Genomic DNA, 27996 nt, shown 5'->3' with positions numbered 1-27996 from the left:
GTTATGTTCACATCAGTTTAATTGCAATCCACAGCACAGGCAGTGAGGAAGAGTAAAGGAAGTTTCTCACTGTGATTAATAAATTCTTTATACAAAGAAAAAGAAAAAGAATTTATGTTTAATTGTTTTATTTTTATCAATGCATATAATGCACCCATTACCAAGTATTTTTAGGTACGCGAGCAACAGAAATTTGAAAATACATAAAATATTGACTCCAAATGGACAAACTTAACAAATAGTAATGAACAAACTCTTTGTGGTTGAGGTGTGTCAAACAGATTCTAAAAACATAAACACAACTAAAGTTAACAGCACTAAAGCTATAAAGGGTTAAATAAAGTTATACAATCATGTCCCAGAGTATCAGCACACCAATTCAGCTGGATTAGCACCTTGGCACTAGTTGCTGAATGGCTCCCAGTTACTATTACATTTCCAACACCAGGTGTCAAAGATACCATTTTTTTAAGCAATATGCAAAAGGCTTTTTTTCCCGCCCAGCAGTTCTTTAGATAAAACGTACAATAAACATAGAAAAAAAAACGTACTCGCTATATTTAAGTTTCTAACAATTAATTACTATGTTATCTATACTGTAAGAAATTCTTAAGTATTGTTGGCAGCTGGAGTTGTGGAACAAGGTGCAGTCTAGCTCTTCCTATGTAATTTCGGATACATAGTCGGCAGAGCTGACAAAGAGAGGATGGTGTGGCTGCAAATAAAGAAAGGAGTTTAATTGTACAGTTATAAAGGCCAGTACTTAGTTTAACAACTGCCTCACACAATAATAGATTTATAAAAAAAAAAGTTCATATTTTGCAAATTTGACCTTTTTCTTCATTCTGTTTCCTTCACTGCCTTTCTGCCCTCAAAGATAAAGACTGGAGCTGCTTAAACCTTAATAATAGTTAGGGAAATACTAAAGAAAGCAAGACAAGGTCAGATTTTTTTAAATTAAAAACCAGCTCCCAGAAAATATCTGATGTCAATAACTTAAAAAATTTCAGACCTGTTGTTTTGGGATTTCTTATTCACAGCACAGGTTACATACCTGCTACAGCACTACCAGCTGCACTACCAATGCATCACTGCAACAAGAATAAACAGGCAAAATACCCTAAGATCCTGGACCATATTTAGTGGTCTTACTACTTAATCATAATGTTTTTATCATTCTGCCCCCATTCCTTCAAAATGCTATTTTCTCTGGACAATTAACCTGTATCTGTTTCATGCCATGTATTTTTTTTTCTTTGCTCTAACTTTTAAAAACACTACTGGTCTTGGTAAATTTGTGAAAACATACAGTTTTTAGAGGGGTTTTGTTAGAAGGATTCAGACTACAGGGTGGTTTATTTGGAGGAAAACATGAATCAGTGTTACTTGTCAGTTCACCTCTAAAGAGATGCCCATGGTTATTAAAATAGTTTCATTCTCTTGTGGCTTATTTTTACATTATACATAGCTCAGTCTGAACAAGTCCAGTTCCCTTTGGAATATTTTCTCTCACCAAAGCAGATAGACCTTTAAGAGGTTTGTGGAACTATAGACTCTTTAGTCTCCCGTTTCTCATGTTTTTAAAATTTTGTAAAGAAAACTTAGAAAATTAAACTTCTTATGATTTTTTTTGCCCACAATCAAAATAATTTGCTTTATATGCACATAAAATACATATTAAAAATATTATGACAGCTGACCAAAATGAAAGATATTTTTAACCTGAAATTTAAATACTCTGGTTCTTTTTAACAAGGTCTGTAAAAACCAATAAAAATGTAGCTTTAATGTCTACTTAAGTAAACACCCAATAAACATATGATGATACTTTTTCAGCTTGTATAAATTCTGATGCTGCTTCATCAATGGGCTGTGGCCTGAGGCTAAATATTGCTGAGTATGTTAATAGTTAGAAAGGAAATTAGCTGAATGCTCATATATTCATTTCATACAGCACAGTGTTACCTTCTATAACATGGGTTGTTTGGACTTTTAAGTTGGGGGTTTTTCTAGGTGGGTTTGGTTTTTTAATAATACAAGTTGCAGTTTTAAATATAAGCATCTAAAACTTACCTTCATGGAAGAGCAGCAGTCTCTCCACTAAACTGCTTGGGGCAGCTAAATCAACAGGCCTCTCAAAATCTGAATTTTTGGCATTTATGTCTGCCCCAAATTCAAGGAGTAAGTTTACAATCTCTGTACTAGAATGCTGGGCAGCAGCATGGAGAGGAGTTTGCAAATGCTTTCCCTTCTGCACATTGGCACCTGGTGGGCAGATGCACATAAAGAGATGTAAGAAGAGATTAATTATATTTGCTATTGAGTAAGAAAGATGAGGCTACAAAACAAACAAAAACCACCACTGACCTGGAATGCCACAGTGTATTTAGCCACTTTATTATTATTTTATTGCATAGAACTATAACTAATCACATCAGTTTTTTGTTTGGGTTTTGGTTTTTTATCCTAAGTTTTATTATCTAAGTACAACCAGCTAAAAAGGTATCAGGTACCAATCAGGTAACGTGAGCATCACTGTTGCCTAATCATAAAAAAGCACCTTTTGTACACATTTAAGGAAATTTGTACTACATAAAAAATATACTTTCCTTATTTAACTCTTTAAAAAAATCACTAAACTGAAGTTTAGTATGTATATTTTTGTGAGTACACCAAGTCAAGAAAGAATCTTGGATGCCTTATAATTTTTCACATGTTGAAGCTGGAAAGGGTTTGAAATAGACTCTCATCCCATCCAAACTTTGTTTATTAATCTAAAAATTCGTTTTAATTTTAATTAAGGTGAGATTCACAGTCAAGAAAGCTAATAGGGGAAAAAAACCCCAAACCATTAATCTCTCAATCCATGGGTTCTAATGATTACACTTTTATATTAATAGGTAATTTTTTACACGTTTTAAATTAAAATGGACTGAATTAATTTGCAATAATGCACTCATATTCAAGAAAAAAAATCCATACAAATTTAAACTATACTAGTAAAGGGGAAGAATCTCCCTTATGGAAGAATTCTCCCTTACGGAAGAATTTACCTTCCCCAGAAGGGAAGCTGTTGATTCATCTAAAACCTGGCCTTCTTCAGGCTTCTTACTGACCTTGTGAGACCAAAAATTGCCTGCTGTACCAACTTTACTCCCTGAACCAACACTGTTTGCATTTTAAATGTCCATTTGAGTAAAATAATAATGTCACAGGTCTAGAAATTGGATCTGAAATCTGAATAATTCACTGTTCTTAATATTAATATTAACAACTGGAGCATGCTTCTGCATTCTCTTGCTTATTTCATTGTCATTGTCTATCTGCCTTTCAACTTCTAATGCATTCTCACTAACTGATAAAACATGAAAAAAATTAATTTACATAAGTAGTTACTTATATTCATATACATTTTAATTAATTGTTCTGCAGGATGCAAGCCCTGTATGTAAATACCTGAAATGCACCAAACTGTCTTTCAGCTATGCCAGTTGTGTCCCTGGACTTGTGCTGAAACAGAGCCAGCCTTCAACATCTCTAATCCATTGATTAAATAAATAATATGAAATTTAGGATCAGATGCCTTTTACCTCATCCCTTCCCTCTGCAACTCAGCCTTTAGGCCTCATGCAAAGATCAGTCAGAACTTGCTGAAGAATGAAAGCAAGGAGGACTTCTAAAGGGGGATTGCTAAAGTAGTTTGACTGAAATCTCAATGATTAATATATGAAATTTCTCAAAACTCATTTTTTACCCTTCTTTTTCCTACAGAAAATTAATATCTACAAAGCTGCACTATGTGCTGAAAATTTTAAACATTCATTATTACTGGTCTTGCTTCCTTTTTTCCTCTTAAGCTTACTGTGGCACTAAAAAAAAAAAAAAGTAAATTATAAGAAATATGATTCAGCATAAACTTTGAAGTAGACCCCTGCAAGAAAGGGTTCCACCTCAATTGGCTGAGCACAGCTGAGTTCAAAGGTGAGTACAATATGCTTATTTTGCAGACCAGTAATATTTTATTTAAATCATGACATACCTGCATAAAGAAGCTTTCGAATGCAATGGATCTGCTGTGAAACACAAGCTACATACAGAGGTGTTCCTAAATGAGGAAGATCTTGGTCAACATCTATACCCCAGGATATCAGTACCTCCAGACATTCACTGTGACCTGTCAGTAAAAGCATGACAGTTTGCTCACCTTCGGTATGCTGTCTCATGGACAAAACCACACACATTTCTTAACCCTCTTACTGAGACATTGCTCAGCTGCTCCATGTTTATTGAGGAGCTAATTTCTTACCTCTGCTGGCTGCTTCATGTGTTGGTGATGGCAGACAGGACTCCCACTGAGCTTTGGCACCATACTGTAAGAGCAGCTCAGCACATGCTGCACTGCCTCTCGAACAGGCATTAAATAAAGGCGTCACTCCATCAATTGTTGTAGCATTTACCTAGAATATATAAAATCTATTTACAAAAATAATTAAAAGAAAGGTAGATTTTTAAACAGGAAATAGTTGGATATTTTGCATAAAATAAAAAGTACTAGTTAAAATAACAAGTTGACAAGTCTCTGTGAAACTGTCTTCCTCTTACCATGCTTCTCAGTTGGAATTTGTTACTATTATTCTTGTTAAAGTATGTTGGAAAAAAACACCTGGAATACTAAAGAGCATATATTGGCATCTGGGCAGTAAATAATTTTCAAAAGTCATTGCACTGAGCTTGTTTCAATGATACAGAAAATTTACACTTCGAATAATAATGGGATAAAGGGATCTTCTCTCCACAGCTCTGGCAGGAATTGAGGATTATTTGCCATTTTCTTCTGTAGTTTGTGTCTCCAGGTTTAAGTGATATTTCATAGCATGGAGACAAAGCTAATAGCATAGGCTCACTGCTTTAATACCAACCTCACTATTCAACTGAATATTTCCAGTGTGAGAGAGTAAGAAGACAAAGTAGACAAGTTTGTGAGGCCTAATAATACTAAAGGGAGGAACACAGCTATGAGGAGAAGGCTCCTTCCAGGACTCTGGACGATCTTCTTCCATGTACCCCCTAAACCCACCAAAACAATTACAAATACTAAAAATAAACCAGGTGGGAATTTTTTTTTTTTCTTATACTTTCATATCTTTAGACAACTTGTGCTAGATGAAGTAGGGAGAAATTTGCTTTGGAAATATCTATGTATCTTTTTTTATTTTTCTATAATAACACAGATATTTTCCACATGGTTCTGCAAACTGAATTTTAAGAACAATAAATATTTCCATTACAAAGATCAGAGACCTGGGAAGTTATGCACTTGAACTCTGATGTCAGCAGACATTGCACTGAAAGTGATCTGTAAAGTCCCATTTTCATTTTGGGATAAAAAATAAGACCACCTATGCCAGGAGCACAGAAAAGAGACTGTGCTTTTTTCTACTCATACCAAAGAATTTTAAGAGCACACAGGTGCAGTGTGACAGCAGACATTCTGAAGATTAAAAGAAAAGCCTCCTGAAAGCCACCTAAAACAAGAGGATCCAGCAAAGTAGAGGAATGCATTTCATATTTTTGAAGAGAAATATCATAATGAAGACTGCTAACAGATTCACTCCAACTCATTACTGCCTCAGTGGCTGCCCATCACTCTCATTTGCTAGCATTCAGATGGTAGCTGTAATTAATTGAGATGAACCTAGCCAACAGGGTAAGTAGAGACCAATTACATTAAAATCAAGGAATATATTCTTCTCAGTTAAGCCAAGGTTAGAATTGGACTTCATATAAAAGAAAACAAAACCAAAGCCTTACATTCGCTCCTGCTTCAAGGAGGATTCTTGCGCATCCTACATGGTCTCCCAGGCAGGCTTCATGGAGTGGAGTTACTTGGTCAATTGTTAGTGTGTCTACATTGTACCCCTAAAATAGATCTGAATGTTATTTAAAGATCATACAAAACCTATTTAGAGTCATTTCCTCACACTACTGTTCAAATGAATAGTTTACAATACTCTAAATAGGCTTAAAACTCAACTTGCAATAAATTAATCCTCAGTGAGCATTTAATTTTAATCAGAAATAGGCACAAAATTTGCAGACTGTTTAGATGCACAGTGACATGGCAAAAGACAACAGACCCAAGACAGAACATGGCAAATTCCAAGTAGCTATGTGGAAAAATATTTAACTGGGGACAGTAAAACCCTGAAACAGATGAGGGAAAGGGTGTTGCATCTCCAGTATTGGTAATCTTTAAAACCCCACAAGGACCTGAGTCTGAACTCTCCTATGACTCTACCAACCTGTGACTTAAGAGCTGAAATATCCAAAGCTATGAATTTTAGCAAAGAAAACATTTACTGGATTGATAAAATCACCAAGCCCTCTAAATTTTTTGCAGTAGATGTTGTTTGATTCTTAAGAACTAACAATTTTGTCTACCTGTTTTCATCAAATGTATTCTATAGTATAATTTTTCAATATTGAAGTAGCTAATAGGACAATATTGTAATATTAAAATTTAGCATTTACAGCCTCTCCCTTTGATATTAGCTATTTTTTAAAATGACAACAATGCAAAACCCAGAATCTTTCAGTGATTCTTCCTGTTAACTAGTATCTTCTTGACTTGCTCTATTTACTCAAAGGCTTAAAGCAGTGAAACCCCTTTATATTGATTTATATACCATGCAAGAGGGGAAGAGTGACATAAATTTACACACAATTTTGGTTTGGGTTTTATTTTTTTGGGGGGGGGGGGGGAGGTGGGTTGGATGGGGGTTGAAACATACAGAGGAAATATTTAAAATACTAGCTTAAATCTTATAATATGAAAAATTCCTAAATATGTATTACTCTGAAAAATTGAAGTGAAAAAAAGCAAAACAAAGCATAATAAATCTCCATTAATAATCTATGCTGAGAAATTAAAAAACATTAAAAATAAAAGCAATTGTAAAAACAGAGCCTTCACCTGTGACAATAAAGTCTTCAGAGAAAGAAGACGTCCTTGGCTGGCTGCCTCATGCAGGGGTGAGCGATCTGCCCAAGAACCTATATAATAACAACATTTATTGAATAAGCCATATGAATTAGAAAGGGTTTGGAATGCACAGAGCAAAGCAGAAAATATGATGCATAGATTGAAGTCAAATATCCTATGAAATTAATTTTTCCTCTTTAGAGATTCAAATGATTGGTTTCTAAACAGTAAAAAAATGCTCTATTATTAATTGTACACATCTCAAATAAATCATTATGTGGTCCACAGAACAAAATATTGATATATTGAGATCAGTAATCTGATTTAATAAATTCATTAATTACCATATTCCACTTCTATTTTTGCATTGTTCATTTTTAATACACATAATAAAACTTAGTAGCTGGAATATAGGCATTATTTGAACTTAAACCAGACGTAAGGCTGCCTGAAGAAGTCACAAAGAACTTGGTTTATATGAAAAGCAATGTGGGAATCTTTATGTATGGTCAGATTAATTTGAAGTTGCTACACAAGTGCAAGGAGAGAAATACAGTGAGAATCACAGTAAAAAAATTACAAAAGTATAAAGAAGATATAAAGTCAAAGTTCTCATTCCATAAACTATTAGGCTGAAAAATAATTAGATATGTTTACAGTAAAGGTTTGGCCTTTATTTTCATTCATTTATCACCCCAAAAGAGAAAGGTAAAAAAAAATTGTAACCCAACAACAACCCTGCATTCACACACATAACCCTCCATAACTCCCAGCCCAGCTTCCAGAGCCATCCCAAACCCCTTGCTGAAGGACCTGCCCTTTCCTCTGCAAGACTGCACACTGACAGGTCCCTTCTAGCCAGCCAAGGTTGCAGCCAGAGCTGAAACCGATTTATGGCAGGAATTTTGAAAATTCAGTTTTGAGAGGCTGTGCAAGGAAAAAACATCTTCAAAATGTATTATGAATTATCAGTATTTATTCCTCTAAGAACAAAATCACTAGAACTGTAAAATACTAATACAATCACTTGTGTGAGTTATATCAAGCTGCCCAAAATTCCTGAAGAAACGCAGAGAGAATTAGCCTGGCATGATGAATTGGTAACACTGGCAGATGACTTTTCCAAGTGTGCAGGTTTGACTCTGCCATGGGCAGGGACTGCCTACAGAGCCAGCCACTGCATTTACTGGCAAAGCAATGAGCCTGAAATGCAAAGGCTGTTGCTCAATCACTGGCAGTCACCAGGCTAAGCTCTAAAATAACTACACCCCAGAAATAGACCCTGTTTCTGTTTCCTATTGGACTCCTGTCCACTAGCCTGTTTCAGAAAGTACACTTTTGTTTACTATAAACAACCCCCTCAAATCACATCAAGAATGACGGCAAGATTAAGCCTATTCAATATGAAAAGAAATCAGGGCCTTGTTAAATCATATGGAATGGTGCTCAATAGGAAATTGTAGATAAAACCTCCATTTTCCTACTGGTGTTAGTGAATGAGACTAAAACTTAGACAGAAGTATGACTGCATCTTGGAGAACATGGTGCACTTTGTGACTCAGCACTACTGAATACTACTGAGATCAAAAACTTGGCAAAACAAAAGCACAGGTGATTATTTAAATTATCATAAGACTACACAGAGCTGATTGCAGAATTATTTGCACTAAGCTCTGGTCATCTATGTGCATGTACATATACATGCACACACATTACTCCCTGTACTTTTTACTTCAGGTTTATTTAATGTAATATTTTGAAATTCTTATTGATAGTCCAAATAAAAAAAAATCAAACCAAAAAAAGAAAAAGAAAAAAAAACAAGCCAAACCCACACAACAAAACAAACAAATAAAACAAAAAAAGACCCAACAAACAAACAAACAAAAAAACCCCCTTAACTCCCACACACACAAAGTGATTGGGATTTTAAGGGCTATTATACATTAAAAAACCCTTGAGCTCAGAAACCTTCAAGTGACTCCATTTTGACAAATCATCAGCATTTTCTTTGTCATACCAACAAGCTCAGATAGATTTATTGTACTATGGTTTGGATGTGTGACATCACTATAAGTATTTTGATCAGTGTTTTTCTTCTTCTGCAGCAGTATCTGAATGAGCACTCAAGTTGTTCTAATTCAAATAAATTAGATCCATTAAGTTATCCTGCTGGGTGCTGCAAAAAATTCCTCAAATTTAAATCTGTATTTAGAGGTTGCTTTTGGTAATTTTGTCCCTCTGTCTCTATAGACGAGAACATCTCTTTCTCAGTTTATCCTACCCAATGGAAAGAAAAAAAAAGAACTGATTATAGGGAAAAACATCTTATAAAATCATAAGACTTATGAGGCTTTTATGCTCATTCAACACACATTTCAGACATTCTTGTAGCCATGTATAAACACAACAAAGATGCAGATAGGATCTGAAAGCAACAATTTTCTACTTTCATTTCCTTCACCTCCTTCCATCTTGGATTGATCAGAAGAATTTCTATTAATTACTCCAGTGACAGCTGATAATCAAATTATGCCAGATCCTGTTATAAGCTCTGGTTTGCACCTAGACCCACCTTATATCCCTATCTTCAGACAGAGATATTCAGCAGCCAGCTGTTTCTGATAAATCCATAAAATGCAAAATGCTTGTATCATCTCTACTACAAATAAAATCTAAAACCAAAAAGTTGAAGAACAATTTTGTGCCAACTAAGTCTGGAAAAAGAAAATTAACATTCCAACTGACTTGTTGATATACACAGTAATTCATCATTAAATATCACAGGGACAAGAATATGTTCAACATAAATATTTACCATAAATAAACATCAAAGGCGTTCTTTAATTCTTTACCTAGATTACTGCCTTCTGCTAATCTACAAATTACAGTGTCTCTCACTTAGAAGTCATTAGCAAAAACATAAACACTTTCATTCATTGTGTTTGTAATAGCAGTAGTAGCAAAAATAGTCTATTCCAAAATTGATAATGCATTAATTCCCTATGGTCCCTGACAATGCTGAATATGAAGTATCTCTAACTGTACATAGAAGCCACATTAGTTCCAAGTTCTCTGATGTATAGTTTACCAGAAGGGCAAACTATTACAAAGCATCATTGCTTTGTAAGCATTAACAAGAAAGAATAGATTCACTGCATTAACAGGTGAAGTTAAAAAAAAATTGCAAATTATTATACAATACCTAAATCTCCATCTCCCCATGGCACTTCCAGCCAATTGCAATTATAAATCCTACTCATTTCTTTCAATCTGGAAAATAAAAAAAAATTAAAATAATAATAAAAAAACCCTGCTCTTGCTAGTTGGACCTGTTCCTAAAACACCCTGGCTATGTTCGGAAGATCAGCAGCTCCCTGTAATACGAACTTCCAGCCTTCAGTAAACACAGCTTTGAATATATGAGCGTGTACAAGTTGTCAGTTTCTTATGGTACAGGACTGCTGCCCTTTTTTGTCAGTTTTTCACATTTCTTTCTTTAACATAAGAAATTCTCAAAGTGCCAGTATCTGTGCACTGGCTTTCCAAGACAGATTAACCAGAATTTCAGTACAAGAGAAACTCACAGTGAAATCAAGAAAACCTTGACATGAATAAACTGCAGGAAAAACTCCTTCTATTTTAACCTTGTGCAAAGACATAGTTTTTTGTCCCCAAAAATCAGTATCAGTACACAGATTTTAAGGGAAGCACTGCCAAATGTCCCTGTGTTATTTTACTACTTACTCAGAAAACATCTAGAAAGAAAAGCAAAGATATTCTGAACACGTTTCAAATGCTGTTTGAGCTGTACCTGAACTGTGTTTTTCTTTTAGTAGTTCGCTATTCCTTCAATTATGTTCTAAAATATTCTGTAGTTTTTCAGCTGGGGCGTTGATAGCTATTCTCAGCAGTGAAAACGTCCAAAAATAGGGCTTTGCAATTCTTGACTTTGATTCATTTTTAAGTCATTAATGTTCTTTTCCTCACATTTCGCTACATACTTCGCTCCTTTACATCCTTTACCTGCAATTATCCATAAGTCATTCCTGAAATTACAATTATAGTAGTAAAATACTAAGTAAAAATATTTTCACAATAGTCTTTACCTCCAGTCATGTAATTCCTTTTGTATTTATTTCTAAAAATTTGTGAAGTCTCCAAAAAAACCCCAAAAAACCAAGAAAACAACGACCCTCAACTCAGTATAAAAAGTACATTAAAGGCTAGATTTTTAAAAGGAGAACTGTAATGAATAAAGTTCTTTTTGGGAGAGTATTTATACCAGGGCTCAGCACTTTAAAAAACTACTGGTCTATGGCTAAATAGATGGAGTCCCAGCCATCAGAAGAAGCACTATCATCAAAGAAGAACTGAAAATAGAAGCCTGACACAGCTCATTACTGGGAGATGAGAAACACAGAGTATTTGGAAAGCGTTGTAGCTAATATTTATTTCTGCAAAACCAACAAAAGCTATGTATTAACACAAGCACTGTTACCTTTTATTTAAGATACATTCTGAGTGCTTCAGCTTCTGGCAACTGAAGCAACATACAGGATCAATAACTAAAGAGAAAAACCCTGCACGTCAGAGTCCCAAGATCAACAGAATCACTTCACCCCAGCTGTTGAAAGTGTCTGATATTTTATATATCTAACTAGGTTTGAAAAGATCTTTATTGTGGGACTATAAAATTACTCATTTGTCTAAATCCTTTGTAGGATAAAGAAGCATGTCTACTACTTAATTTATATTTTATGTTGAAAACTATTGAAAAAATCTTCAATGAAGGATTTAAACTTTAAGAAATATATCTATGATGCTTAACTATCATGATTAGATATGACCAGAAAAACAGAAGTCACTTTTTTTTTAATAAATGAAGTTCAAACAGTCAACACTGAAGAACTCCAAGAGAATTAGAGTTTAAGCTAGAGATTATTAAAATATGTCTGAAAGAGAAGATGTCATTCAAGTGGCATTTACATATGTCATTTCAATGTTTCAAGTAATATGAAAATTCTCTAACAATATAACTACATAACTGTGTGTGTATATATATATATGTATGTATACAAACAATGAAAATTTGATTGATTCAAACCAGTATACTTTCTATTGTTTATCATAATGTAGACTTTAAATATTCAACCTGGGGGCTTCATTCCAAATGTAAATGCTAGCAATTGCCTACTCCTAAAAGCCATGCAAAGCTTTCCCACACAGTTCTGTGTCTAACAGCACCTGCACCATATGACATATTAGTTTTGCCATTCCAGTGTTGCATTCAGTGAATGAGTTGGTATTCAAAATTTTTTTTATCTCCAGGTCTAGCAGGATCTCTTTAAGACATGTCATCCAAACTATAAGCTCACTGTAACACTGTTAATTTTCTACTGCCTTTTTCATGGTATTGTCCCAATGATAAAAGAATACTTCAACTCCCCTGCTTAACCTATATCAGAACATCATCAATTCATACTATTTTATAACTAAGGAACTAAAAGACAGAGTTTTAATGCTTGAATTATAAAACCATTCTAACAGTTTGGTTTTTTTGACTTAAACATTAGAGTGCGCACTAAAAGCACAGTTTGATTATGGTTATGAGAGCTCTGAGCTTCTGAACTTTCACAGCTTTAGATAATAATAACCATGATCAGCCAAAAAGCTTTTACATTAGGTGATTGGTCTTAAAACACATAGGTTCCAAAGACAAGAATGGAATTTACTTTTAAGGGCATTAAAACACTAACCCTTTCTCCCTACCATTCACCGCATGATTCTAACCTTTGCATCAAACAGCAGAACACAGGGTATGTTTTTTCTGAGTATAAAACTAATGCATTCTCAGAACATCATTCACGCTGCACAGCTAAGGAGGCTGGGGCTTTGTGGAAGAGCACTGCACGTGACGGTGCTGTCAAGTACTGGGGTATAATGCACTGAATGGTCAAATCAGAGTGGCACAGGTAACATTTCGAGTGTTTGGCATTGCACTTTTGCATACTTTTCCTACAGAAAACACAAGCCGCTGAACTCTACAAAAAAAGCCTAGAATAACACAACAGCAATTTCCAAACACAGCTTGCTTGGTTCCCAACAGAATTAACATTAAGCTGTGTGAAGCTGATGGCAATGTTAATGGTGGGAGCAGCAGCAGTCACTGCTGGCTCTATGCTCAGCCATGCACGTGTGGGAAGGAGTGTGTCAGGCCCCTTCTCGTGTCACATGAAAGCACAGCCACAGCTCCACATCCATTGCTCATGCACAGGTTGTTTTTCCATCTTCTCGAAGCATCAACAACTGTCTGGATGTTTTTCTAACCTAAAGTAGCTTGCAAAGTCTGTATGCCCTAGCTAGAATGCCAAGATGTAAAATCACATAAATCTCCAAATTCAGTAATCTATTAGATCCTCATCAGATATGACTTGAGTAGGAGGAGCAGCTGGTAATATCCTTTGGCTGTTATTATTTCCTTGGACAAGTCACTAAAACAAAGTAAGGGTTTTTCAGTCCCCTTCCCAACTAGAAGGTGACAGGAAAGGCCTATGGACATTCTGAGCTGAGTTCAGACTCTGAAGATTAAAGTCTGGAATAATTCTGCTCCTCAAACCCAGTCTCAGTCTTAATTGAGAGTACAAACAATTTTTCCCAAACTGTGCTGAGAATTCTCTGTCTTTTCCCAGACTGCCTGAGAGTGAATGCAGCCTAAGGCCTAATCCTGAACCTTACAAACAGAAATTTGCTGCAATTGTGCAGCAAATCTGGGCCCAGTGCGTAATTTTTGTCACATCCATGAGATTTTGGTGTTATAGCCCTCAAGCCAGTAGGCTGAAGGCCTTTTCCCATTTTGACTCTATCCTTTCACCCTTCTATCTAATCTTATGATACATTCCCCCCTCTGCATCACTTGCAGCTCATTTTCCAATTTGCCTATTTAATTACAGACTGCATTGCAGTATGACTTTCTTCGCTCTGCAAGGGTGCCTGTAGACCAAGTCAGGTTTGGACACCTGCATGGATGAAATAGAGAGGAAGGAAAAAAAGCATCCTTCAGAGTTGATAAAAGATATACTTGTTATTCAAGTGCACTGCAACAATCAGAAGCCTTAAGTGCAACAGAAGTCTCTCAGTACTTCAGGATGCCTATCAATAAATGTATATTCCCAGCATGGCAAAGAGGCTCTAAATAGCTAGAACCTGTTAAGATGGATTCTACAGAAAATTTTAGTTTCCATATTTTACTTAGATTCTGAGAATTTCAAAACTAGAATAATTGTAGCTATTTCTTTTTAAGAGCAGCAAGAGAGCCTAACCTTTAACCATATAATGGAGTGGTTAGTACTAACACTGATAAATTGTTGTGAAATTTCTTTTCAGCTGAGGGATATTGTCCAAATTTTTTTTGGAAAATACTGACCTAACAAGCTAAAATGACCATAAATAAAAGTTTCTTTAGGTCAGGAAATCTTAGCCCAAAAAGTGAGAAATATGAGGGCAAAAGATGCTCTGCATATTAAAACTGATGAATAAATGCAATCACACAATATCATTGCATTCAAACGGTTACTTGGAAAATAAGGAAACGTGCTTAATTTCTTGAATATTGCTTCATTCTAAAACTGTCAATACTGGAAATCATCAAAGGTATTTTAAGAATAAGAATATATTTTAAGAATCTAGCTAATATATAGCTATATATTACATGGTAAATTCACAGTTCCTTTATGTACAACATATGAACTCACGCCTATCTACTACTTTCATTGACTATTTTAACATTTCTATCTTTTTATTTTATATCATATGATCATCACTTTCAGGCTTGACTTCCTTAATTTCTTATTTTGTTTCACTCTAAACCTTATGATACCATCAATATTAAATCATGGAATTATGATCACTCTTTCAAAAAAATTCCTCTTAAGACTCTTGCAATTATTCAAAGCCCCCGTTTACACACTTGGACTATGGAAAAAAAATTACAGGAAAATATGGCACAGGCAATAGGAGTCCTAAACACTTCTAACAGAGTTTATTCCTCATTGTTGAAAATGTCAGCGTTCAGCAACTCAAAAACCTCCTAAGTACTTCTCTGTGGAAAGCCTTACAATTATATTTTTCCCTTAGTATCTTTGTACAGGAGAATAATTCTGTCACCTGTGTTCCTCTATTGCCTTCTATTTCAGCTATCTATAGACTCCTTACACATAAAGTTGTACGTAAAGTTTACTCCTCCCCCTCCTTTCATTCCCTAGTTCCCCATAGTAAACAATTAACCTTTAGTATCCAGTTACCTCGTGACAGGACACCAAAAGTCAGGGTAAGTCTAGCCTTAAACACTTGCACAAAACAAATAGGGCAGATAAACAAGAAATGGTATTTTAGATGAGCTGATAAGAGAGCAGAAAGAACAAAAATAGCCTCAATACCCTTGTGTTAACCCATGCAAGACAATAAAGTCCCACTAACAAAAGCATGCATTTACATTACAGCTTGAAACAAACAAACAAACAAACAAAAAAACCCCAAAAATCAGTTTTATAGCTAGACCATCATAAATTGGGTCAGCTTAGCATATTTCAGTACCGGTTTCTGAAATGGCTGCTATACTAACCTTGGCTGGTCAGAATGCCCCAGCTAGCTTTCCGTTTTGCAGGGCACTCCCCTACACTTTCTAGGCGTCTTTTGGGGAGATTCTGGCTCCTCTGCACAGCAGTGTTTGTTGTCATGATCTGTTTCTCGAGGAAAGCCTGTCTGTCATTGGTGCAGGTACTCTGCTCTGACGAACATCCACAAATGATCTCTACCACCTTTTTTCCTCCTTTCGCTTTCTCACAAAGGATCTTGCTGTACTTACTGTAGAATGGCTACAACACTGAAATCCATTCAGTAACACTTACTAGCTTGGACTAGTGACTACAGAGTGGGGGAAGGGAAAGACTGCTCCAGCATTTTCTATTTTTAAAACAGAGAAAGAATCAGCTTAGCTACAGCATGAGTCTTAACTATTTACATGATTTAAATGGAAGGGTGTTAATTTTTTAATCATTTAACACAAAAAAGAAACAGATTCTCAAAGCATAAGTATTCAAATGTTTTGCTGCTTGAATACCAAGCAGCCTAAAATAGAAAACCGAAATTATTTTATCAGAATGGAAATGCTTTTAATAATAGTAACAACAATTATAACTGCATCAGGTTTTACTCATATGTAATGTGCAGTAAAGAGTGATTTTAGAATTCAGGAGAATCCGTGAAATTTTGAAACACTCCTGGTTTTCTATGGTTTGTTTCTTGGTTTTGTTTTTTTTTTTTAATAAGGGGCAAGTTATCCTACAAATGTCAATGAAACTAAAGGCTGAATAAAAGCATGTTTTGACTAAAAAAAATTATTTTGAAAGTCTGATCCCATTGTGAAAGTAAGGCTGTAGTCTTGCCAGAAGAAGCACAGATCAATATTTTTTTAAAATAGTAACAAAACCAACCAAAGACTGCTTGAATTTTTTGTTCATTACTATGTAATCAGCTGATACTATACAACAGAAATCTGCAAAGAGAATCAATCCATGATAAAATTGCATCAGAGAAAAAGACAGTGATTTCTCTGTAATAATAACATGTTAAAATGCCACCTTTACCTCCCTGGCATTTCCTTGTAGTATTTCTTCATTATGCTCTTCTACAGATATATTAAGTAGCCACTTGTAAATTTTTAACAAGCAAATCAACATTACTGAGTTTCACTATTTTTTTTCAGGTACCTGACAAAACTTAATCCCTAAAATTCTGAAATAATGCTCAGCTATTTAATGAAATTTTCTATATCCCTCTTGGTTTACTTTAGGAGAAAACCAGAGGCAAGATTATAGGTAGATAGGGTGAGGGGAAGAAGAAGGAGCAGCTGCAAATTTCACCTTGAAATTGCAGCACATGAGAGCTGTCTCACTTGGAATAGTGCTGCACCCTTTACAGAACAGAAGCAGGTGGGTACTGCTCTTCTGACAACACAGAACAAAACAGCACGCTCACAGACATTAGGCTGCCTTCAGACAACTGTTTTCCTCAGGTTTTATCTAGCTGACCAAACCAGAATATCTCCCAGACTGAAATAAGCACTTCAACATATCAAATCTCTGCATGTAAATCTGAAACAGAGCTTTCACAAAAGGGCTCATTATAAATGGGACATTATAAATATATCACTTTAATACTGGAATTATGCTTTCTTCCAAGTAAATAAATATTGGAAGGGGAATTAACAGGAGAGCATACTAGGGACATGTAACATGTGCCTCGGCAGGAAGATACCAGCATTATTCTCCTGTGAGAAATAAACTGACAATTTTTGTACTTGCCATGGCTCTGAGGCTCATCTCAGTTTTAAATTTCCATTTGGAATGGAATTCCAGGACTCTCAGGAAAAGGTGGTGAGGGATCAGGATCAAGCAAAGCATTTGAGACTGCAGAGCAGGAATTGACAGTGGTCTGGCAAGAAAAAAATCTACATTTTTTTGTAGGAGTTTTGTGGGTGAGGTTGTCAGCTGAGAATGAATCTGCATCTTTCTACAGGAGTGGTACAAACTGGAAGGACTTCATACAAATGCTTCCCACATTGATTCCAGCCTCTGCTCTCTCTTAGTTGTCGGGGAGGTGTGGCTGGCAGGAGCAAGGAAAGCAGCAGGAACTCAGACAGCTGCCATGGCTTCAAAGAGGCAGAGCCCCACAGGAGCCAGCATCACCTGCTCTCTTCTGCAGACAACTGCACAGGAAGCAAGGAGCTCCCCATGCAGTTGGAGCACCCCCAAAACCCTCCACTTCCAAAGCATGGCTTATAGGAAAAGTATCTCCATTAAACAGTGACATTTCATAGATCTTGCCACTCACTGAGTTACTTTGAATATTCTAGAGGACATTAAAAAATATGCATTTTTGTGCTTTAAAGAAAGCAAAGCTTATCCAGTTCAGGACTCCAGAAGGAACTTCTCACTAAATTCTGCTATGACCAACCATTCAACCTCCAGGCAAAAAACATTTAAAAGTCTTATTAAAACAGTTCACAAACACAAGATTAAAAAAAAAAAACCAGCTAAACCAGCATCAAAAATCATCTGAAATGAAATTATGTTAAAAATATACTTGAGATGAGGGAATGAACATGGTTAAAACCATGGAGCAAGGCTGAAGACCATGCTATTTCACTTCCACCTCTGGCAGGGAATTGCTACGTGATCCTTCTCACGTCAACCATCTAAGCCCTGGGCTACATAAGCTGCAAAATAAAAATCAGTATCCTTCAACTTCATTAGGAAATAAAACTATTAACATTCCAAACTACAAAAGCAATTAGGCTTAGTCCTGAGATTATGTTCTTCAGTTTTTTCTCTATAGAAGACATTCAAACACTTCCAAAATCTGCCAGAAAACCTTTAACACAAGTCTAAGTAGATGTCCAAGCATGTAAAAAACAAAGTTGACCATTATTTTTCCTGACATGGCAAACAAGCAGTTAGGCCCAGCATTTAGATTACATTTACTCATGGAAGCAATGCAGTTGCCTTCAAAAAAGTAGCCAGGGGAAGGGGCAGATGCTACAGTCTGAGAGTAAGGAAACCAGAGGACTTTACTGATGGGTTTGGAATTCTGGCCTAAATTAGCATACAAGCTTTAAAAAAGGCACTATATAAAATTTTATTAAAAATTAGTTCTGTTCAAATTTATAACACAGAGGAAGTGTTGAAGGAAACTCTCTAAATCTTTTATTCCAGCTTTTTGTAAAAGGAAATATGAGTAAAGTTTCAAAATTTCCATGCCAGCACATAGCTCTGAGTTTAAAGGGGCAACAGTTCTTAACAGGTGGGAATGAAAATAGAAGTAAATTTTTGTTCCTCCCTTTCAGCAGGGAACTCATTCTATTTTCAAGACTATTTTTAAGGCATCTGAGATGCAATTGTGGTAACACACAAAATGTGTTAATAAAACCAACAATACCCAAACCCCCTTGACCTTTCAACATATGATGCAGTCCAATGCAATACAGTCCAAACTCCTACAACAGTAATTTATCTTAGGAAAAATTGCACAAAATTGCACCATTTTCAAAGGTCACAGATCAGTATTTTGTGTGCAACCATCTCAAAACAGCAAACTGATGACCCACCTTGCTTCCCAAACTGTTCTGTACTTTCAGGTTACTCTGTTTTCATGACCAGGATTACTATGGGGTCACAGTGACTGCATGGAACGTGCCACACTAAATTCTGGAACAGGACTAGAAACTGATTCTTCCTGCTCATGTGATCCACACCCTGCAACCATGAAGCTGAAATGACAGACAGACTCCCTGTGGCTCAGTGCCAGTACCCCAGCAGTGGCCTGCTATTTGACATTGCCAAAAACAAACCAAAAGGAATCTTGAACATTCCTCCCTGCAGGAGTTGCCAAGATGAAGCAAATTTTAGGAAAGATTGAGGACCTGTGGTTTCAGACAAAAACAGCATCCTACAAGGCCACAGTGGTGGCCACTGTTACATTCTGCAGTGCCAGCTCAATGCCAAGGAACATAAATGCACCATGAAAGTACAGGGATAAAGCTCTAGGAGGGGAAAAGGGAAAGGCCTGGAACAACTTTTTATTTGTTTGTTAAACAGATTCTTGCATCAAGCCATACTTTTCATGGCAAGTATCATTAGCAGGCAACCAGAAGCTTAGGCATTATCCAGATCACCAACCAGTCCTCTTGACAAATACCAGCAGATAGGTAAATAATGCTTTAATGGTCACTAGTTAATTCAGCATAAAATGACATTTCTTTACACCACTATAAGCACTAAAAAAATTCTATTACATACTCTTAATACAATTTCATCACTCTCTCTTAGCTGGAAATCCAAATCAGTAGTAGTAGTAGTAGTAGTAGTAGTAGTAGAAGAAGAAGAAGAAGAAGAAGAAGAAGATGATGACGTTGGCAACAGCCTGGCTGTCTGGCCAATAATTTCCCTACCTCTTCTCCTGAGATTTCTACAGTTGTTACACCTTATGTTCTTGGATGCTGGAATCATAACTAAAGGTTGAAAAAATATTTAAACTTCTGATACGATAAAGGCTTTGTCTCAGGTCTCCAGGAAGTCAAATACAGAACAATGACACATTTATTATATTTTTTTGGTTGTTTGCAATATGTACCTGTCAGACTCTTCATGCAGTAACACAGAATACTTGCTTTAGTTTAGTAAACTAAACTAAATTACAGAAGTCATGGGGCAGAACCTAAGCAAATCAGTTACCAAGCAGGCCTGAGCTTCAGATATTGTCAAAAAGACAGACACAGGTATGAATCTTGTAGTCAGCATAGGAGTGGTAAAGGGCACCCCAGAGAGAATCTTCAGTAAATTATGGTGAAAGAACAGCCATAAAGAGAAAGAGCATATCTATTGCCAGAAAGGCTCCAGACATGGCAGGGAGCAACATCCACTGGTGCAACAGATGCAGCATGCCACAAAGGATTTATGGCCAGCCAGCCAGCCAGCATTGCTGCAGTCCTGAGCAGAGCTCAGTACTCAGGCATGCTATGCAATTCCCCCCAAGCCACCATCCTCTAACTGGCAGAAGTTCACTCACTGTTTGCCTGCATTGCAAGTGTTTGAGAACATCCCCTACAAGAGAGGAATGTGAATAGCAAAACCCTGGCCATAAAAACCCAGTGGCTGAAGGAAGGAACATCACCTTCAGGGAGATTTGCTATTTTGGTCTTCCCGTGTTGCCTTATGCCCCACCAATGCAAGAAAGACCAGTGCAGATGGTACAACCGAGCTTGCCCCAAGCCAATACTGCAGTTTTCTGCGTATTTTCTTTAACACCAGTTCTCTTTAAAGCCTTGGAGACAGATTGCTCCAAGATTGCCTTTCAGTCTTATTGCTCAGTTGTATTGCTATGTACCTTTAAAACCCCAGGTTTTAAGATACATCAGAGTTCATAATGTTCTCTTTGTGCTTTTATTATTTCATAAGCTTACTCTTCATTTCACACAGAAAAATACAGAAATCAATTGATGAAGGGCATTTCCATGCGAGTTTAGAGTGTACACTCCAAGCAAGCGAATGGGACCTAGGTGGGTGACAAGTTAAGGTCCATATTCAGACAAAAAATACATTTCAAGGAGGCATACCTGAATGAAACCAACCAAAAAATGCAGCTAGTGGACCTCAAGGAGGTCCTCACATATACAGAAGAGTAAAAAACAAATCCCACAAACAAATCCACATGACAGGCTATATGAGTTTCTTTTAGACAGGCAAGCAGGCAAACAGGCTACAGCATACATATTCACTAGATTTTTCTGTGGCCTCAGAAATTTTCTTTCAGATGAGGGATGTAAAAAATGAAAAAATTTGAATTAAAAGTAACTGGCTTGCCAACAGATGTTCTTGCTTTTTGTTGCTGCAAATAAGTCAGGGCTAAGGCCATGCCAATTTAGTTGCATCATATAAATCTGAGCAAAACCTCTTTAAGGTAGAATATGTTCTTCACAAAATAATGTTCTGGTATTTGTCCAATATGTGGTGTCATTTCCTTCCTTCAAAGAAGGTGCCTTTTTGGTGTTATTCTGCAGTATGACTCTTCTTTGGCAGTCATTTGCCATACTAGGCAAAGTTATTTGGCATACAAGAGAATGTGATGAGCTCCACCAAAAAAAAAACCCCTCTAAAATTTCAAAAAAGAAAATTCACACTATCTTAAGCATTTTTACACCATTAGCTTACGTGCTTCAAATGAAAAACAAATGCTAAATGTGGTGCCTTACACCAAGTGGTATGGTGAATAGGTATGCCATATAATATTCCTATCATTGCTAAATGAATCTCCATTGTATCCAGGAAGCTAAGAGAGGTCTTGTATGGCTTTTATTAATAGAACTGTGATCTCTGTGGAATGCAAGTTGAGAAAATGCCTCATGCCTATCTTCCCTACCTAACAACTGTTGCTGAGTGGCATTATCAATTGCAACTTGTTAGGATAAAATAAATATGAAAACTTTGCTCTAATCATTCACTACAAGCCATCCAAACAGTAGATTTCTAACAGTGAAACACGACATTATTGTCCATTTATGAGCTGTATTTTAAGGACCATATTCTTGGGACTACCCAAGTAGTTCTCAGTGTACAAGCAAAAAAGGAAACAGAAAACATCATAGTATTTACCAGTCTCTGGGAGAAGATGGAGACTCCAGTAGACTGAACTACCACAGTCCTGTCAATGGCTTAATTTAGCCTAACTAGTGTACTGAGCTTTCCTACCATGCCTGACCAAGGAAGATACAACAAAGTTGGGTAGCTTAGAATTTGCTACAGTCATTCAAGAGTAGACTTTCTTAACCTTAGAAGAAATCAGTGCATATTCACCTCTCCTGTTATGCAAAACCAGAATGTATTTTGAGAAGCATACCACAAACACAATTTCTGCTTTCAAGTAACTTTAACTTACACACTTATGGATAAAGTGAAATTTTATACAATTTTTTTGTGAAAAGAGGTGACATAATTAAAAAATATGATATTTAAGACAAATCATTTTACATTCTCAGAACTACTTAGCTTGTCTATCAGACCCCAGATATCTGTATATGCACATGACTCTTTGCTGTTTATGCTATGTTAACCTCCGCAAATTATGGTTTTTTTTTTGTAAGAAGGTTCCTCTCTATCACTTTCTGCTTGTAGATGATTTTGACTATTACTGAGCATTATGTTTACTTTTGATAAAATAGACATCTTCTGCCTTACAAAAATGTTTATGAGTGGGAACTACGCCTCCTTCCATTAAGTTATCTTTACTAACAAAGTATAGGCTCTTTCATACAAACCAAGATCTTGCCAGTATTTTTTGGCAGAATTTGTATCTTACAGATCCAAAACATCTGGTAATTGATTAATTCTTTAGATTTGATCCACAAACTTTGAAATCACCTCATACCACAGCACTAATACCTCAATCCTAAAACTCATATGAAGTTCCAACCCAGTGCTCCTATACACAGAGCACATTCATGATATGACTTGTTAGTTGGTATAGTAGGAAGAGTCTAAAAGCTGCTTTTGACCCTCCAGTGTTCATCCAGCAACAGCTGTACAAAAGGCTGATTTATTAACTCTTCACAGATCTGGAAATACCATGAGACAAGAAATGTTACTGTGCAGGTCACTGTCATTACACATAGTTTGCTAAGGAGCTAAATATACTCAAAGTTAATTTTCAAGTCAGTTTATTCTTGTGTATCAGTTTGTAGGGCACAGAATTTAAAAATGGAGCAAACATATACTTGTTACATCTTTACCCATTAAGAAAGAAATTAATAAAATACTGACTTTTGCAAAGTTGCAAATGAAATTAATATGTAGATGCTCACCTCAACACAATAAATAAAGAAACACTAGGCACCACAACCTATTTCTAACAGAGCTCTAGTCCCTGATTGGAAAGCACTGGGCTCCAAACAACTAATCAGTCCCTTTCAAGTCAATGGGGCAAGTGTTTATGAGTAGGTGTTTACAAAATTAGTGCCAGAGTTAAAAATAACCCAGAAAATGGCACCTTTATAATAGAATGGATCCCTTTTTCATTTAATTTTTTATGGTACTAATAACACTGACTTCACTGAAAAAAAAATTCAACTCTAATAGCTTATTAGGACACAGGTCTTCACTTTAAGTAAATGTAAAAGACTGCAAAGTTCTGTCCTGCATTTGGTGCTATTCAGGCTTCAATATTGTGAATGATAGAATAATGTATTTATTTTTATGCAGACAGTAGATGACACTAAACTGTAGATGCTACAACTGCTCAGAGGGAAGCAATTCAAAACAGACAAGTAAAACAGAGAAACTGTCTGATACCAAGGGAGCAGGAAATTAGCTGAAGGCCAGTACAAAGTACTGTACGTAGAGAGGAAAAAGCAAATGCACAATACAGTGACTTTGTTTTAACATGTGGCTTACAGGCTACAGCCTCTATCCATAATACTTTACTGCTGAGGGGGCAGCATCATTCCAGGAGGTATTACACAGGGTGCCATATACATGGCACATGACATAAGTGTTCCACTTGTATACAACTAATAGTTCCCTGGTTACACTCATAAAGTCTCAGCTGGAGCACTCTGTTTAACATGGGAAATTAGACATCAGTAAAGATGTCTGTAAACTATATATGAACTGGCACAAGTCCAAGGGAGAGCAACTGCAGCAAGTCCAGGTGCTAGAAAATAAGACTTCACAGGACAGACAAAGTTAAATCCTTTTTACTTTATTCTAGAAAAGAAAAAAAAAACCAAAACAGCAGAAGTAAGAAAATGCATTATAATAGTCCTTAAATTGATTACTTCTCATACACAGAGAGAAAACAGTAATATTTCATGAATTTAGTTAGCAGACATAAAGATTTAGGTCACCCTTGGGGGAAGTGGGAAGCAGTTTAGTGATGAGGACAGAAAACCTGCAATTGGTTGCATAAGGATGCTGCAGAAATCACTATTACTAAGCATTTAAAAAACAGGTTAGCCAAACATTCACCAGATAACTCACATTCAATTTACCTCTGAAGGTACCTTTCAGCTATACACAAGAAAAGTTTTACTCAGACATCATTTCCATAAGCAAATGAAAGTGCCTTATAATTAGTAGAGCTTTTACATGCACTTTTTTGGTCTCAGCTGATGCTGAACACTGATCTAGTTCCTGTATTTCAATGTCACATAAACCGTATAATAATTTTTAATTAATGACTGTTACGTTATCCAGCCATTCATATGCACTTGAGATCCAAAGGATAAATGGAGTGTAGATTGCTGACTATTGAAACTGAAAACATTCCTGAAATATTAAGGAATAAAGTATGACCCATTTAGCAACAAGACCACACAAAGCAGATGACACAGGCAAAGCTGTCTCTTTATATTTGATAGAGAAAAAGTGACAAAATAAAGTAAGTCATCCTTGAAATGCATGATCCCTGGGCCTCAGTTCCTGGACTGACCTCTATACCTTCAGTTTGACAAAAGGCGTTCCAACAAAAACTACCTCTCTCTACCTGAAACACCCTCAACTACACAGACTTCATAAAAGAAAAACTTATTTTAACTCAAGGGGTCAGTTTAGAAAGTATGAAATAATGCCTGTGCCTAGTAGCACATTATTTACAAAGGTTCTTTTTTCTTCAAAATTATAGCACACTGTCCTAGACAAGGCATTATAACAGCAATAAGTAATCTTTTGTTATTAAAAGCAAACCTAAAATACCATTCCTAACAGAATTTTGAGAGTATGTAATCAGGTTAAAACTAGAAAATTAAAGTAAACATTTCCTCTAATTTTAATTACTTATTGAAACACTATAAACTTCAATTAGCTAATGATAGCTGCTAGGCTAATCATCTATCTTGGTGGTTCTTTGTGCTGTGTTTTTTCTGCCAAGGTTTCTCCACTACTTGAGAAAAAACACAGAATGGATCATTAATTAGGAGGATACTCAGTATTTAATTTTACAATGTAATGTTTCAAGCAGTTTCATGCTTCATGTTACTTATTGTACATCTTTTAGATATCACTTTTAACAGGATATTTTGTTACATGTATTACATGAACTCTACTGAGGCATCCCTATGTTTCACCAACACCAAAAAATCAAACCCCACAACACACTGTGAGTTCAGACACTAGCATGCCTCTTTCCACAGACATAGAACTAAAGTATAGAAAAGATAAGATAAAATAATGATTCTGAGGAGAATTATTTGCATCCCAAAGAGCAAGGATTGCTGCTGTTAAGTCACAACAAATGGATGAACAGCAGATTCTGTAACACTAGCTGGAGATGTGCTTACAACTGTTACAAATCCAGAACCAACCACTGCAAGCTGGACAGCGAAAAATGAAGGCACACTGATGTTGAACTGTAAAAAGTCCAACTTAAGCACAAAATAGTTGCATTAACCATTTTCTTTTAATAAAACAAGCAGAAAACTAGAAAATCTACCATATGTTTGATCCTTAAATCAATAAAAACCTCTGCTACCTGACCAAAACGGTAACCTGCAAGAGTGATAGATTTTCACCTTTTGCATTGGCCAGCTACTAGAATGCTTAGTAATACTTAATGCTTAAAATTTCTTTAGGTATGAGATGAGACTTTTGACAAATGCCTGAATTACAGATTCCTGGATTCAGCAACAGGTAACACCATAAACACTATTGTATTCTCCAGCCTGATGCATGTTATTCCTTTCACTCCAGTTCCTCCCAAGTCTCTTTCCTTATGTATTCAGCTCATGTGTTGGTCTTCCCATAAAGAGCTGCCTTAGAGCTAGCAAGCAGCTTCTGGCAAAAAATTCTTGACTTCAAGTAAGGCCTTCCCCATTCTCTGCAAGTATTCCTGTCTGTGTTCTTCCCACCCTGCTGTAGTGAACACATACATACACACCCACACCCTCCCACATCTATATCTGCACATACACTCACACACAAACACACACATGCTCAGTAGTTCAAGTGGTGCCATTAACAGGCTCAGATGTAAAAACCCTGGGTTTCAGAGCTTGTGCAGAAAGCACATGATACAAAGCCATCTCAAGTAAATCTGCAAAGTAAGCTAATTCCTGCTTTAGGATTTAAGCCTTTCTTTCTGGATTGCAAATTTTAACACCCCTACACCAAATGTCTAGCTTTAGTCCCAACACTGAAGACTGAAAAAATCTTTTGAGTTTAAAACTGTTTCTGGCTCATTTCAATAGTTTCTCCCTTTATGTTTAACTTGGGCTTTGTCTTCACATTTGTGGTACCTAGGGATGAGTGATAAAGGCAGCAAGAGGCAAGACAAGTCTTCCTGTTCCATTGCCTAACTCAGCTTGATGCCATCCCAGAATATAACGAAAAATAATAAAGACAAGTGAGGTAGCAGGGATCCCAAGCTGAGCAAAATCAGGGCTCAGTCATGTGCCAGCATGCCACAATTTAGAAGAAAGAGTGCTCTGTAATACAAAAGAAGAACTGAATGAAAATGATACCTCACTACTGATGAGCTTGGGGCAATAGTTCTGCCAAAGTTCTGCAAGTGTGAACAGAAAAAGGAATTTTCACAAGAGCTTTACAACCCAGTAAAATCTGAAAGGTTTCCACACACATGCCCAAAAGTTGGCCCTGGCAAAGTGTTATTAAGGTTCCTGCTATGTGCCAAGAGACAACTTATTCAAGGTATATGAGAACTATATCTCTCAAAAAAATTACTATATGAAAATTTTACCCTAATCAAGACATAACTTTCAGAAATATTTTGACTAGTTTCACTAGAGTGGTGCAAAATAATCATATGCCAAACATGGAAAATTTTAACTATGCATGGTAATCTGGGAACATTAGGAGCAATTGGGAAAATAGTCCCAGATTGGGAAGTATTTGGCAACCTTATTTATACACAGCCATCTTAAAACTAGGCCTCTCTCCAAATAGAAAACTAGCTGCGATATTCGAGTTTTATTCTCAACTTAATGTTAATTTAAAAACAAACAAACAAACAAAAAAAAAGCTCACATAATCTAACAACACTTCTACAGATAATTTTGGTTATAAAATACACAGCAACAAGTACAGAACAAATATCCCACTCACACATATCACTTGAAAAACTGAATGCAAATGAGGCTATCAGATAAGTAATTACCTGAAAAACTAAATCCCCAAACAGCTGAGATAACAGAGTATATACAAATATACCTTGTCCTTGAGGAACTCCATAAAATTCAGCAGCTATCCTTGCTGCTTCCTTACGGTTTCCTTTCACAATGTAGAAATGACTAAGTATAGCAAGGCTGATCTTCACAAAAAGTTTAAAACAAAAAAGTGAAAGTATAGTAAAGTAGACATTGGATAACTGCTGTGCAAAAGGGCGACTTTCTTCTATGACAGTCATTGCTGCAGCAAAACCTCTGTCAGTGTTTGGGTCGGGCTCTCAAATGT

General features: G+C 36.1%; 1 protein-coding gene across 4 annotated transcripts; it reads right to left on the bottom strand.

Annotated features, from left to right (window-relative positions):
• Positions 1 to 5: 5 nt before the first annotated feature.
• ASB5 (ankyrin repeat and SOCS box containing 5) lies at positions 6 to 27994 on the bottom strand. Of its 4 annotated transcripts, XM_031055260.1 has the most exons (8): positions 15606 to 15732; positions 10188 to 10255; positions 6974 to 7053; positions 5812 to 5919; positions 4307 to 4457; positions 4040 to 4174; positions 2074 to 2265; positions 6 to 715 (listed from the first exon to the last, which is right to left on the bottom strand). In XM_031055260.1, exons 2-8 carry the CDS (start codon positions 10243 to 10245, stop codon positions 588 to 590), a joined length of 852 nt encoding a protein of 283 aa, XP_030911120.1. In that variant the 5' UTR covers positions 10246 to 10255; positions 15606 to 15732; the 3' UTR covers positions 6 to 587. The 4 variants fall into 4 exon arrangements, with proteins under 4 accessions (XP_030911120.1, XP_005415597.1, XP_030911113.1 ...); XM_005415540.2 differs by lacking the exons at positions 10188 to 10255; positions 15606 to 15732 and adding an exon at positions 27754 to 27994; XM_031055253.1 differs by lacking the exons at positions 10188 to 10255; positions 15606 to 15732 and adding an exon at positions 27754 to 27994 and having other exon boundaries at positions 4040 to 4105.
• Positions 27995 to 27996: the final 2 nt, after the last annotated feature.

This window comes from Geospiza fortis, unplaced genomic scaffold (assembly GCF_000277835.1).
Source record: "Geospiza fortis unplaced genomic scaffold, GeoFor_1.0 scaffold40, whole genome shotgun sequence".
NCBI lineage: Eukaryota > Metazoa > Chordata > Aves > Passeriformes > Thraupidae > Geospiza > Geospiza fortis.
The sequence above is the reverse complement of the archived record's forward strand: the minus strand, read 5'-3'. Positions and strand labels throughout refer to the sequence as shown.